At 42.3% G+C, this 15774-nt stretch overlaps 1 protein-coding gene across 9 annotated transcripts in view; it reads right to left on the bottom strand.

The window, feature by feature from the left end:
* The window catches only part of MSI2 (musashi RNA binding protein 2), a 663532-nt gene that overhangs the window by 71985 nt on the left and 575773 nt on the right, over positions 1-15774 (bottom strand). For 5 of the 9 annotated variants that reach the window (XM_032215200.1, XM_032215197.1, XM_032215198.1 and 2 more), the window contains exon 11: positions 7275-7313. The exons of the other annotated variants lie outside the window; for them this stretch is intronic. In XM_032215200.1, coding sequence (XP_032071091.1) covers positions 7275-7313 — 39 coding nt within the window. The remainder of the gene's footprint in view (positions 1-7274; positions 7314-15774) is intronic. 9 annotated transcript variants of the gene reach the window in all.

Genomic DNA, 15774 nt, shown 5'->3' with positions numbered 1-15774 from the left:
CTAAGCCCACTGCTATCAAAAACCTCTGAAATTGGACTGAGGGCCATATGTGATCTGATGGCAATAGATTGCTTATTCCACATTAAAGATGACTAGTATCAAGGACATAAGCTAAACATTTTTTTTTCTGGGTCAAATGTGACTTTTTATGAGATGAGGATGGTTAGTCAAACCAAGGAGTCAAGATGATGTAGGTTATAAGGTAAAGGTTCCTCTTGCACATATGTGTTAGTTGTTCCCAACTCTAGGGGGTGGTGCCCATTTTCTTTTTAAAGCCGAAGAGCCAGCGTTGTCCGAAGATGTCTCCATGGTCATGTGGCCAGCATGACTAAACACCGAAGGCGCATGGAATGCTGTTCCCTTCCCACCAAAGGTGGTTCCTATTTTTCTACTTGCATTTTTACATGCTTTTGAACTGCTAGGTTTGGCAGAACCTGGGGCAAGTAACGGGAGCTCACTTAGCAATAGCAATAGCAGTTAGACTAATATACCGCTTCATAGGGCTTTCAGCCCTCTCTAAGCGGTTTACAGAGTCAGCATATCGCCCCCACAGTCTGGGTCCTCATTTCACCCACCTCGGAAGGATGGAAGGCTGAGTCAACCTTGAGCCGGTGAGATTAGAACCGCTGAACTGCAGATAACAGTCAGCTGAAGTGGCCTGCAGTACTGCACCCTAACCACTGCACCAACTCGGCTCTTCATTACACGGCACTAGGGATTCGAACCGCCGAACTGCTGACCTTTTGATTGACAAGCTCAGCGTTTTAGCTGCTGAGCCACCACATCCCTTTGAATTTAAATTAATTTTATTTATTTGTTTTTAAAGTTGTCCCCTTTCAGCAATTTGCAAGGAAGAACATCAATACTAAGCTACAAAACAAAAAGCAACTGTATCATGCTCTAAAACTGAGCACATAAGCCATTCAATGCATTGTCTTAACTAATTTTAAAAAGCCCACTGGAAGAGCTCCACTTTAACTTGCTTCTGAAGATCAAACAAGATCAAAGCAAATATAATCTCTGGTGGTAAACTAACATTAGAGAGAAGCAGTTCCTCTTAAACTCAGCATTTATAATGTCCTGGTAAACAGGGAATTATCATCCGTTCTTTCTGAATTTATTTGCATCAGATAGTTGATTCTGGTTTAAAGAAGCAGTCCTCCAGGTACCACAGCACTAATCTATAGTGGGTTTTATAGGTTACTAGTTGATAACCCGGCGTTGCTCAAGTATTTATTTATGGGGGGAAATGTCTGGACCAAACGTAATTTCTAGTATTGGATTTTCCCCCTTAGCAGAGGGAGCCTCCTTGTGGAGTACTGTGAAGCTGTTACCATGGCAACTCCACTGCGCTGTACAGTAGAAGCCATTTTATGGTAGTACGGTAGAAGCCATTTTAAGGCACAACAGCCTGTATCTTGACATAGCACACACCCCAAGGGTTATTAGGGGTGTCTTACTCCCACAGTATTTGTTTCCAGAGAGAAAATGATTTGTGTACTAAGTTTGGTTGAAATTGCTTGAGGTGTTTCAGAGTTATACTGGAACATATACACACTCAGGAATTCCTGGGGAATTCTGGAAGTTGAAGTCCTCCAGTCTTAAGCTGGAGACCCCTGGGTTAAAAGCATTGGTTTGAATTGCACCCATATACTTATTAGCAGCCAATGAATAGATCACCACAGAGAATTAATATGTTAATGGTATCTACTGCTAATTAGCATAGAAGATGCTGCATTGTATGCCAACTATAGTTTCTGAATGGTCTTCGAAGGTACCTTCACCCCACATTGCTCCTGCCTTTCCAAGCAAAACCTTATGAGGCACCACAGAAAACAAGAGATATTCTTGTCCCCCAGTCAGCAAACACAGGAAATGTCTGTGGTGTTATATTATTATGAATCATTTACTTCTTTAAAAAAAACCAACCTTTGTGTATTGATTTACAATGCTTGGGTAAACACAAAATACCTTGCTGGCTTCTCTCTCTCTCCCATAACAGTAATCTGCACAGCTCCAAGGCAGTTATAACTTCCCTGGATGTTATATTAAAACTGCCATTTCGAGAGTTGAAATGAAGAGCCGTGTCAAAGCTTAGTGATAAGTTACACACAAACACACACACACACACACACATCCAATAGAAAAAGGTATTACGTGAGCTGCAATTGTGGTTTCAATACATGGAGCCCAAACAGGGGTGGGTTGCCCTGGATGGTCCCGCCCCACCCCTCCCGGGAGTCTCCACGCATCCCATTTTGGATGCAAGATAAGTGCAGGGCCTGCACGGAAGCTCAGGGAGAGGGGAAACGGGCCTCCTGGAAGGCCTCCGGAGCACACGGGAGGTAGTTTTCGCCCTCCCCGAGGCTCGAGTCTGGGGAAGGCAATAATACTCCCCTTCCTGTGGGATAGGAGGCCAACTAGGCCATGCCCACCATAGCCACGCCCACCAATTTCATTGCTGACATTTTTGAAGCCCTCCCCTGAGTCCATCCTAAGTATCACTTACTGAAACTGTTAATTGTTCCCAGGCTCCAGAAAGAAAACCTCAGATCAATTGTAACTACCACCACCCCGTTCAAATTGCTGAAAGAACTACTATGGAAGAATATAAAAATATATGTGAACATATGAATGAAGTATTCCTTGCGGGACACCGCTGGCTCTAGAGAATGTTTATACGGCCTTCATTCTGGCAGCCGGCAATAGCTGTATAGCGTCTTAATTTTCGATGCTCATTCCTTAAGTAAGAAACCCAGGGCTGCCTTCCCTCCCTAACCACAAAGCCAGCAGAGCTTCATATCCAACTTCTCTTGTTAATCCCATTCTGCAGTGCAAATTTAACAGGGCACCGAGGCTTGTTTTGTAAAAACAGAAGCTGCTTTTTCTAAAGCCTGGACTTCGACCGTTGAAAACTTAACCAGACTTGAAAAATTTTGAATTAAAACGATCAGTTGTTGACGCAGCATGTCAACAATTGATGGAATGATAGAATACCAGAGTGGGAAGGGATATTGGAGGTCTTCTAGTCCATCCCCATACTTAGGCAGGAAACCCTACACCGTGACCCGACAAATGCGCGCATGACAAAAGCGCGCCGACAAAACCGTGGCGCTAAAACCGCGATGTCATCAATGCGCCGACAACAGCGCGCTGACAACAGCGCACCAACAGAAGCACGATTTAAATTAAGGTAAGGGTTAGGTTTAGGTTTAGGGTTAGATTTAGGGTTAGGTTTAGGGTTACAGCGCGCTTCTGTCGGCGCGCTGTTGTTGGCGCGCTTCAGCACTCTTTCGTCGGCGCGCTTTAGAACTCGCAGTTTTGTCACCGCGGTTTAGTCAGCCGCGCTTTTGTCGTTCGCCCTTTTGTGGGTGAACCACCCTACACCACTTCAGACAAATGGTTATCCAACATCTTCTTAAAAACGTCCAGTGTTGGAGCATTCACAACTTCTGAAGGGAAGTTGTTCCACTGATTAATTGTTCTGTCAAGAAATTTCTCCTTGTTTTAGGTTGCTTCTCTCTTGACTGGTTTCAACACATTGCTTCTTGTCCTGCCATCAGATGCTTTGGAGAATAGCTTGACTCTCTCTTTGTGGCAACCCATCTGCCATCATGTCTCCCCTAGTCCTTCTTGTCATTAAACATACCCAGTTCCTGCAACCGTTCTTCATGTGTTTTAGCCTCCAGCCCCCTAATCCACTTTGTTGCTCTTCTCTGCACTCTTTCTAGAGTCTCCACATCTTTTTTACATCGTGGCGACCAAAACTGAATGCCGTATTCCAAGTGTGGCCTTCCCAAGGCCTTATAAAGTGGCATTAACACTTCCCCTGAGCTTGATTCTATCCCTCTGTTTAATTAACATGGAGCATTCAAAAGAGGTACTTTTATCTGGCTTCAAATGTTCTGTAAGAGAACATCTCTTCAGTCCATCGTCTACAAACCAGGAACAAGAACCCACAATGGCGTCATCTGGAAGTTTCGCAACCTTGGTGCCACTGCCAAAATGGTCCTGTTCCCAGTCACAAACCCACAGAAAATTAAAAATCTTGAAGAAAGGATCCTGACAACCCTGACCTTAATAGGTAACAGAGTCCATACTATACTCAAACCCTGCAATTTCCTGTGAGTCAAGAAGCTGTATATTATTCTGTAGTTTGATCATCGTTTTTAAAATTTAATCATTCATTCACTTGAGACACAAACTGAAAGTCAATTGTGTTTGCGGAGTGAGGATGGCTGTGCAACATTTATGTAACCTACGGTATTTCCTACACTATCTTGTAAAGTTTGGGCGGGTCCAGTTCCTAAACATTTTTCAAAGCATTGGTTGTGGTTTGAAGACATTTTCCTTTCCAGAAAAAAAAGGTGTCATTGCATATTACTAAAATTTGTAAAAGGCACTCCTGATTATTTTCTTGACCTGAGCACCCAACGGCAAGGTGGAATTCCAAAGCACTTGGAGATAAACCTGAATCTTCAGAAAGGGAAACATGTCTAACCAAGGAAATACAACACAAATAAAAGCATAGGGTAATTTATCATTGATCGTAATTCATACATTTCATCAGTGATTTAAGGCAACTGTTTAGAACCTCTCCTTCTTCACTAAGACACTTTGAAAAGAAAAGGCAGAGCTTGATATGACTAAAGCTCGCCTTCTTTAGATGTGTTGGCTTGCAGGTCACATTGGGTAGAAACTTTGGAAACTGTAATCCAACACATCTCAGCCGCACTGACTGTCAAAGGCTGTTTAATGCAAATGTTGTAACTATCATTAGAATCAAGATGGAAATTCTGGCTGTGTTCTGTACATTGCAGGAAAACCCTTCTGATCTTGGTTCCACTGTGGCCACAGCAAAAATGAACACTACAGGTAATCCTCGAGTTATGACTACTTGGTCAATAATAGTTCAAAGTTATGGCAGCATTGAAGAGATGGTACTTAGGTTTGGTCCCCTAAATTGCAGCCATTGCACTGCACCCGTGATCACAAGATCAAAAATTCAAGGGCGCTTGCAGCCTGCCCACACTAATGACTGAAGGAGCACAGGCCTCTCGGTCTGCCTATCTCTCTCCCCATCTCTGCCCTTTTGGCAACCCTGCATAGCGACACTCCTTGGAGGCAGTGGCAGCAGTGGGACACAAATAGAGGATCAAGGCCTTTAGCAATGCCAATCAGCTGCCACCACACCCAGGCCTCTACTTCGGCCTCTAGGCCGCCCCTGCCGAGAAGGGCTGCCTCAAGCCCTGTGCTCCAGCCACCCCTGCCCTCTGCGTTCCACTCCTGTCATTCTGCCAGCCTCATGCTCTACTGATCCTGCCACCCTGCTGTCCCCAGTTGATGCTGTCTTCCTCTAAGTGCTGATGAGGCATGCCAAGCCCGCCCCCAAATGAGGCAGCCGCTGATTGTACCAGGCCTTCTTGTGGAGGGCGCTTGTGCTGTTCTCTAAATAGCACAGGCTTTTCTCACAATGTTTTGGGAGACTTTTGAGGACTTTGAAAACCTTATGAGAAAGCTACCCACACCATGCTCCAAATCACATGGGCTGATGTCTCATAAGGGGTGGGCACCAGGGGTGGGATTCAGCCGGTTCAGACCAGTTCGGGAGAACCAGATGCTAATTTTACATTTGGTTTGCCAAACCGGTAGTTGGAAGGACTGGCTGGCCCTGCCCCCCCCCCGGTCTTTCTCAGGAGTCTCCATGCGGCCCATTCATCATGCCAGATAAGTGCAGGGCCCATGTGGAGGTTCTGGGAGGGCGAAAAATGGGCCTCTCGGAAGTCTGGAAACAGGCCCGTTTCCGGCCTCCCGGAGGCTCATAAAAAAGCCTCTGGTCTGGGGAGGGCAAAAATATCCCCTCCCACCATGATGCAGGAGGCCAAGTAGGCCATGCCCCCCCCCCATGGCCATGCCCACCCAGCAACCGGGCAGAGAACCCGTTGCTAAAAATTTTCAATCCCACCCCTGACCTGCACTATTTGGAGAGCAACATCAGGAAGAAGGCTGGAAATGGCCAGCAGCTGGCATCAGTAATTAGAGGAAGACTGCAAAGATCAGCTGGAGACTGTAGCAGGGTCAGTGAGCATAAGGGGCAGAGGTGGGTTCCTACCAGTTCGCACCTATTCGGTAGAACCGGTTCATCAAATCTACTGAACCAGTTAGAAGAGGTTCCATCAGTGGACCCAGAAAGCAGGCCACACCTACAGAAGAGGCTCCAAATTTTTTTGAAATCCACCACTGGTCGTTGGATATGATTATTCTACACTATTATGCTCACATTTATAAAACTCAGTGCCTCTGTGAAAGATAAGGATGACTACTGCGTTTGTGGTGCAATCAGAACATTGCGTGTGTTGAATTTCTTTTAACGCAAACCCAAGATGCCTTTTAAAAAAGAAGTTTACATCATATTCTTATGCATGCCAGTGCTGTGTGTGAGGTAATTTAAGGTGGTTCTGACAAGTGTCGTCGGCATCTTCATATCTGGTCACATGGGCGGCAAGCCACTCCCATCCAGTCACATGGGTGCCAAGCCACTCCCACAAAGGAGGCCACACCCACAGAGTAGGTTCGAACAATTTTTGAAACCCACTACTGATAAGGTGGCATAGCCAGCAAGGCCAGCATAGGTGATGGAGTGTTTAAGGTGGCAAAAAGGGCATAGATATGGTGCGGGGGAAGATAAGATGGGTGTGGGAAAGAGGAGGCCTTACCTTACCAAGGTTCTGGGCTGACAGGGGCCAAACTGAGAGTGGCTTGGATGGAGGTGATCCCTGCCTAACAACTGGTAGGATCCAGTTAAAGGACAGCAACGGGGTGAGCTGGAACTGCCATTGCTAAACAATGCAGTCACGTGACATCACATTTTATAGCTGCATTGCTTTAACGATGGAAATTCTGCTCCCAATTACCACTGTAACCTGAGAACTGCCTGCATATATTAATTGTACATCCTTTTGTAACACACAGCTTATGCATTTGCTCAGCTCCCATTAAAACAAATGTACACAAACAGAGGGATGTTCAGAACATTGCTGCATTAGTACCCTCCAGATGTGTCGGTCCCCAGTTGCGCTGATCGACAACTCCCCCAATTCCCTGATTCCTGAGAATTGTAACCCAACACATCTGGAGAGCAGGAAGTTGGAAAAAAGTGTTCTACAGAAATTATTAAAAGCACTACAAGAGGCATCCAGAGTTGCATCAAGAAAGAATAGAATTCTACTAAAAAAAAAAAGTGCAGTTTAAAAACTTAATTGTAAGAAACTTGCCTGGATAACTGGGTTTGATTGAAGATCCCACGGAAAGCACTAAAAATCCACAGAACCAGATACAGGCATTACTGGGCAGTATATAAGAAGCTATAAACTGATTTATAAAAATTAAAAAAAAAACATGGCTAAAGTTTCATCCATTTCCTACTCCTTTTTTCTCTGATGTCCCCTTACAAAAATAGATTTACCCTGAATTTAAAATGCTAAGTAGGTGTAGATAAATAAGGATGACCCACCTTGGAAATGTCAAAAGAATACTGCTGCGTTCACTTCAAAATTGATTAATCCTAAAATATATATATATATATATATATATATATATATATATATATATATATATATATATATATCTTAGGATCAATCAATTCAAAATTGCTTAATCCTAATATGTATGTATGTGTGTGTGTGTGTGTGTGTGTGTGTGTATATATATATATATATATATATTTAGTGTCGTATATATATATATATATATATATATATATATATATATATATGTGTGTGTGTGTGTGTGTGTATGTGTGTGTGTGTGGATTAATCAATTTTGAAGTGAATGCAGCAGTATTCTTTTGACATTTCAAAAGAAATATATATATATATATATATATATATATATATATATATATATATATATATATATATATATATGTTTTTTTATTTGTGCTGATAAATAAATAAAGGGAGACTAGTATAGATCTATACTAGTCTCCCTTTATTTATTTATCAGCACAAATAAAAAAACACAAATATAACAAAGGCAACAGTAAAAATATTGGGTTTCTGTCGTGATGGACTCTTGTGACGAGCCGAAGGACAGATGATGGAAGCAGTTAGCTTCCTCCCATAATTGGGGCTTACCAGGGGTTGTAAAAAAAATCTTATATATATATATATATATATATATATATATATATATATATATATGTATGTATGTATGTATGTATGTATGTATGTATGTATGTATATATGTATATATGTATATATGTATATATGTATATATATATATATGTAGGTCTCTAGTTGTTCGGGTATATATATATTTAAAAAAAACCTCACCAACCTTTGGCCAAGAGTGCTTTGACAGCAGCACGTGTTTCCTTTTGTCATTCAATGCTGCTTTAGTTCATTTGTTAAATTATTAAAATGTATTTCACCTGCTTAGGTAATTAGCATGTTAGGGGCTCAGTAGTGCAGGTAATATGGAGTCATTATTAAGAAAAAAAATGATATTGTATTCCAGTCACAGCTGCCAGCCCTTAAGGCAAAGAAGAGGGACCAGACAAGATTCTGTGAGACCTGGTTTGCATCTGTATAAATTCTGGGCCCTTCCTCATTATCATTTTTATCCCACCCACCCCCAATAAACAGCCCACTGGCGGCATTTTTCTTCACTTGGAGAGGTGGATGAAGTTCAGACAGGGCCAGGATAATTGTTCTGCAAGGGGGAATCTTAACAAAGTGGAGAATAAATCTAGAAGAGGCAGAATCTTTCATATTTAACTGCCTTTGGCATAGGTTGCTTTTTCTTCCTAGTAAGCAAGTGAGATAAAATAGCTTCCAGCTTGCTTCCCTAGCACCCAAAATCAGAGGACTAGTGATGTTTGGAATATCTCTGCCCTCATCCCCCTCGACTAATTATGTCTTAGGCCAGAGGTGGGCTGCTAGAGGTTTGCATGGGTTCGGGCGATCCTCTAGCTAGAATTCTGACAAGTTCAGCGAAGCCCTAAATATCACTTCTGGCTGGCCATGCCCGCCCTGCCCCTCCCAGGAGTCTCCACGTAGCCTATTCATCGCTCTAGGTAAGTGCAGGGTCTGTGTGGAGGTTCGGGAAGAGAGGAAAACGGGCCTACTGAAGGTTCCAGAAGTCCGGAAATGGGCCTGTTTCTGGCCTACAGAGCCCGGGGGAAACAATTTTTGCCCTCCTGGAGGCTCAAGGAAAGCCTCCTTGAGCCTGGGGAAGGCAAAAAACGGGCCTACCAGAAGTTCCGGAAATGGGTCTGTTTCGGCCTCCGAAGCCCGAGGGAAGCAGTTTTCGCCCTCCCAGAGGCTCAAGGAAAGCTTCTGGAGCCTGGGGAGAGCGAAAAACGACTCACATACCCCCGCCGTGGTGCAGGAGGCCGACTAAGCCACGTCCACCATGGCCATGCTCACGCCTACCCAGCAAAGGGGCAGCAAACCCATTGCTGCCATTTTTAAAGCCCACCCCTGTCTCAGGCCCAGGCACTAAGCAATGGCTGTGTCTTCTCTGGCACCATCAGAGGTGGGTTCCTACTGGTTCGGACGAGTAGGTAGTAACTTGGCCTGCCACGCTCCCAAACTGGTTCTCTTGGTGTCACCATCTTGTTTTTTGCTTCTGCGCATGCGCAGAAACCTTTTTTGTACTGCGCATGTACGCATAGCGCATATCAAGTATGCACAGGCACGCACTGCATCCCTGAGCAAACCGGCAATAGCAGCAGCCGGAACCCACCCCTAGGCACCATATAAAGCCATGGGCCAGCTGGAGAATTGAAAACTTTAGATTCATTTTCTGATCTTGATCTGCCGCACAGAATATGAGAGCCTTCCACATCTGGGTGCTTTTTAAATCTGCTAGGCTATTTCCCCCAAAATTCCTTGTCCCACACATACAGGCCTAATTCATTGATTCTAATTCGTTTTACTAATGTAAGCCATTTGGACTCTGCCGTCAAAAATGGATGATGTGATACTGCATTCCTCTTTTGTCTTACCTATTCCCTGGGTATAGAACCCTCATTAGGCAAGGTTGCTTCGGTGAATAATGATTAGTAAAAACTAAAAATGGCTGATCTTGACCTCTTTTCAATTGGCCTGTTCCATACAAATACTTAGGAAAAAATATAATCATTAAAAAAAAACACCATTTAATGATTCCCAAGTTGGGGCTTGACTCCTGGGAATATGACTGCATCTATGCATTGCAGTGTAAATAAATGACCTGCTATTGCTTAATAGTGGGGTGTTAGTGTTTTTTTCAACTTTATAGTATAGCTGTCAGCACCCTAAGCAAGTCCAATCCTGCTGAATTTTTCTCATGATTAGATGAATTCAACTAAGTGCTACTATTGGTCATAAAAGACTGTGGAAGAGCAACGGTATATGCCTTGTGATGGTGAAGAAGTCTTTATTATTCTTTGTTACCACCACTAAACCCCTTGGAGGATTTACAAATTCTTTCAGTCTCTAGAGCAGGGGTGTCAAACCGTAGCCCACAGGCCACCCTGATTTTAGCAAAGGGGGGGAAAGTCATGTGACGACACGAGTTTGACACCCCTGCTCTAGAGGAACATAATTGGAGAGAATATAAGGAAGATACAGGTTAAGAAAGAGTCACATCTACTTAATTCTTTTAATTATCTAGAAGGTCTGTAAGCATATTATCCTGATTCTAACATTATTTTGAAACTGCTTCTCTGGCAGAGACAGAGGCTTTTAGGCTTGGTCTCTGAGCCTCCTCCAGTCCTGTTCTTCTGTTGTGGCCCACTCTGGTGGAGCTAATGGCAGACTCAGACAGTGAGGAGGTAGGGGAGGAACATGGGCCAGTCCTGGAGCCTGGGGAAGGCTCTGATGAGTGCTCTGCGTTGGAGGCAGAGATGGGGCCAGGGCCATCTGACAGTTATCAGCTGCCTTCGGAGTTGGATATCAGTGGGGCAAAAAAACCTGTCCTGGTCCCGATGTGCGCATGTGCAAAGCTGCCAGGAGAAGGGAACAGCTAAGGAACAAGGGCCGACTCAGGAGTAAAGACACCGGTGAATGGTGAATGGCCCCTCCCATAGGGAAGAAAGAGGAGCGAACGGGGAGGGGAGTTTGCAGGAGACAAGTAATTCAATTCATTAGAGTGAAGATCTGTTCCTGGCTTCTTGCCAAGTAATTGCTTTTACAGCGTGGCATTCGGAAGATGTCGGCCTGGCAACTCTCCAAGCCTGATAAAGGTCTGTAGTTGTGAAACCTCATGAAAGACTGTTTGCCAGGACTTTGCTGGAGAGGAATTCCCTTTAACCCAAATAAAAGAGGTTTTATTGTGACAAGGAGTCTGCTTCATGCTCTTGGGAAGCCTAGGTCAGAATATCTTCTGAACGTATTTCCCTTTTTATCAGGTTCCCTTTTCCTGGTAGAATCTCATCTGAAAGGGGTAGGTCACCTTAGACGATAAGGTGGTCTAATGGTTAAGACACCGCCTAGAAAGCAGGAGACCATGAATTAGAGTCCCACTTTAGCTATGAAAGCTAGCTGAGAGGGACGCCAAGATGAAAGAAAGGGTGGCTAGAGACAGGAAGCAGATCGGGGAAAAAAATAGGTTCTTTTCTAGCTGATTTTCGAGTCCCAACTGAATAATTGTCACGTTGTGTAACACATCTTGTATTTGAGCCCACTGAGCCAATTCCAGGAGCATTACACATAAACCAAAATTTGGGATTCGTTCTAATACTTTTTCCCCTAACTGCAGCTGGTGTAAAGACTGAAGTTTTGAAGGGCAGAACGAAAATCAAGACAATGGCCAAGTCAACAATGCTTGAGTCCAGGCCAAGAAATTAATTTGAGAAAAAGTTTCAGATAAGTAAATCCCTCCCTAGATCACATGAAGGTGAGGGGGAAAACATATTCAGATTTGTAAGGTTCTATCACTAGAGCAATTACAATAAAAACCCTATATGACAGGGGTCTCCAAACATGGCAACTTTCAGACTTGTGGACTTCAACTCCCAGAGTTCCTCAACCAACTCTGAGAATTGAAGTCCACAATGCTTAAAGTTGCCAAGATTGGAGACCACTGCTATATGACACTTTATTTTAGTCTGGTTTATCTTATAGGACTGACCTTGGGGATGACTAAAATATTTCCAACATTTTGCTGACTGATGATTAAAATAAAGAGACTCAGTTTCATCTTTAGCAGCATTTCATCCTTCCCACTTTGAATGACCATTGGGGAAAAAAGGGCTAATTCTACGCATGAAGAAATTACTGAATGAAGAGCAGAGGTGACATCATTTTGAATAAATTACATAAACTTCATTAACGGTGCTCAAATGTTTGCAATTCAAAATGTTATTTTAATGAGTTATTTTAACTTTATTAAACATATTTTATGAACAAATGATATAAAAAACTATTAGTATATTACATTATATTGTACGTTATTGTTATTAAGAGATTAATACTTGGTGGGTAGAATTAGAAATAAGAATAAGCCACACAACTAATCGATTGAGAGTAAAGAATAGCTGGTTTATTACCACTTTTTATTTCAGGACAATCCTTTATAATATGAATGTTTAACAATGCCTCGTTTATAGCTGCAGGAAGTTTCCTATCAGGTTGCTTGGCAGTTTTAAAGCAAAAAAAAAGTTTTTAATTTAATTTTATTTAAATAAAAATTAATAATTTTAAAATATTAAATTAAATTACATTTATTTAATTTACATTTAAATAATTTTAAATTGCCTGGCAGTTTAAAACCTTTATTACCTCCAGTTCCTGACGTTTAGGAGAAAAACTAATGGCACATTTACACAAGAAAATCATTGAAAAGTAATCAGGGGCCAAAATAGGACAGATTTTTCAGAATTGTTCAGTTCTCACCTGAAAGATGCTCATGAGCTCTGACATTATTAGCCAGCTGATACTCTTAGATTCTTTATCTAATATAAATGGCTAGATGAAGCAGACCAACAAATGGTCTTGAATCCTGATCCTTTAGCATCTCTTGGGCTGTATATCTTTTCGTTTCAGTGGCTGTGAAATCCCAACGTTAATGTTTGGCATCTCTTGGTAGGCTTGGGAAAGATCCCTGCCTGAAAACTTGGGGAGATGATTCCAATCAACCACTGGATGTATCAGACTATGATTCTCAGAATCGCAGTCAGCTGCAACACAGCACAAACTATGTATATAAAAGGCAAATACCACTCACTCATCACCTCCAGAACCGTAAAGCCTACAAACTTGAAATTTGGCACATATGTTCCTCATGGCTTCTAGGTGCTTGCTAAGAAAGGATTTTTTGAAATGACCATCAGGTAATTAGTATTTCTTATACAGTAATTAACATGCTCTGATGCTAAGGAGTTCTATTCCCCCTCCCCACCTGAAAAGAACTCTGTTCCAACTGCCAGTTGCCTCACATTCTACTACCTCAGTTCAAACTGGCAGACATTCCACTCCTTCACTCAGTACCTCACCATAATGTCTATGCCTTCCACCTATGGAACTGCTCCCGGACTCAAGGCAGCAGGAGCGATATTCCCTTATGTGTTTCAATCACCATCCACCACTGAGCCAACGGATTGTGAACTGAATTTCTCCTGCAAAGGCCGACACATAGTGGGTGTCCAGCTAGTTATATTATATAGTGGGTCTGTCATGTATTCCTGTGTCAAAGAGGAAGATGATTTGGGGACAAATTCATCCAGGAAAACTAGGCTACTTGATGTCCATATCTGAACTTAATGAAAAGATTAATGTGCATTTCACGCATGGAAACTTGACAGAAGTTACATCCTGTTTTTCCCTAACCTGCTCTTGAATTCTATTATCATCCGAACATCCAACATTGTTGAAACCAAAACCAGCAGTTTTAACTGATTAAAAAGCACATATCCATGTGAGTTTGTATGTACAGAAGCCCCCATTTTCACCACTTTATTTTATGCTGATTAAGATTAAAATGGAAAGTTCTGATAAACTCATTGTGGGCATTATTTACTTACATATAAAAGGTAATTTCTGGAAGAAGGGTCCTTAATGTAGTTTAAATTTCAAGCCATATGAAACCGTAAGTGAAAACAATCCACCACAAAGCATTAGTCAAAACAGGCAAAACATTTGTAGGTCCAATCTGGGCAACCACAGGTGAGCAAATGTGTGTTGAGGTGGAAATGCTGCTTTTTGTGTGCTTATGTCATAATGCTACTGGCTAGCATGTAAAGAGCAGAGTCTGGGTTGTGACATCACAATATTCAGTTCATCATTTTAGCAACACTGAGTTTTATAGGATTTGTGGGCCCCTCCCATCAGAAAAATAATGGCATTAAAATATTTTATTTATTTATTTATTTATTTATTTACTTACTTACTTACTTACTTACTTACTTACTTATTTATTTATTTATTTATTTATTTATTTATTTATAGGGTTTGTATGCCGCCCACTCTTGAGAGACTCAGGGCGGCTTACAGATAAAAAGGAAGGGGGGAACATACAACAAATTAAAAAGCAACATTAAAATTCCACAACATTCATAGCTCAGGATGGGGGCTGGATAAATCAACAGCCCCAGGCCTGCCAGAACAGCCAAGTCTTGGTCGCTTTGTGGAAGGCCGGAAGGGTAATAAGGGTCCGGATCTCCATGGGAAGATCGTTCCATAGGGCTGGAGCAGCTACAGAGAAGCTCCCCCGGGGAGTCGCCAGCCGACATTGACCGGCAGATGGAATCCGGAGGAGGCCTAGTCTGTGCGATCTTATGGGTCTCTGGGAGGTAAATGGCAGGAGGCGGTCTCTCAGGTAGCCAGGTCCTATGAGTTTCAATACTTCTTCATATTTTTACAGAGAAACAGTGAAGGGCAAATTAGCAATAGCAGTAGCAATAGCAATAGCAGTTAGACTTATATACCGCTTCATAGGGCTTTCAGCCCTCTCTAAGTGGTTTACAGAGTCAGCATATTGCTCCCCAACAACAATCCGGGTCCTCATTTTACCCACCTCGGAAGGATGGAAGGCTGAGTCAACCCTGAGCCGGTGAGATTTGAACAGCCGAACTGCAGAACTGCAGTCAGCTGAAGTAGCCTGCAGTGCTGCATTTAACCACTGCGCCACCTCGGCTCTACAAATTATATATGTATTATGTTGTAATCAGTAGTTTCCAATTAATCATGGTATCTATTACATATCTTCAAAATTACTAAATTTTAGTATTTATTGCTATGCCTAAAATTATAAATAAAATCCTTGATGTTCCAACTATGCCTTTTTTTAATGAAAAGGCATGAAAATAAAGAATATCATTTTTATTCTGATTAAAAAATGAAAAAAATAAATCATGGGCCCTGGGAACTATGCCTAATGGATAAGCTAATCCTGGTGGCAGGGAGGGAGAATAGGAAATCTTGTGGTTTTGCTACTTTTGAGGCCCTGAAGCTTAATCTGATGATAGAAGTACAGTATATTTATCAGGCCCTTCTTGTCTTATGGTGATGAGGTGTGGGAAGGACTAGAGAACAGATAAAAAATCAGGTTTCTCTCAAGCCAAACTAAATCCCTGTGACTACATGGATGCATGTTCCTTAAATAGCCAATTGTACAATGTTGCCCAAATCAGGACCCTGTGCCTTATCTGTGTAGTTGTAATAAAGTTCCATTACTCAGCCCTGTTCAGAAGGCTGAACTTCTGGGCCACTAGTCATTATAAAGTAGAAATGAAAAGTATAAACTTCCTTAAGATGAAGCGTGACTATGTGGACATGAAGAGAACTGAAA

Source organism: Thamnophis elegans, chromosome 4, assembly GCF_009769535.1.
Source record: "Thamnophis elegans isolate rThaEle1 chromosome 4, rThaEle1.pri, whole genome shotgun sequence".
In the NCBI taxonomy this organism is placed as follows: Eukaryota; Metazoa; Chordata; class Lepidosauria; order Squamata; family Colubridae; genus Thamnophis; species Thamnophis elegans.
Note: the sequence above shows the minus strand (reverse complement) of the source record. Positions and strands in the feature narration are given on the sequence as shown.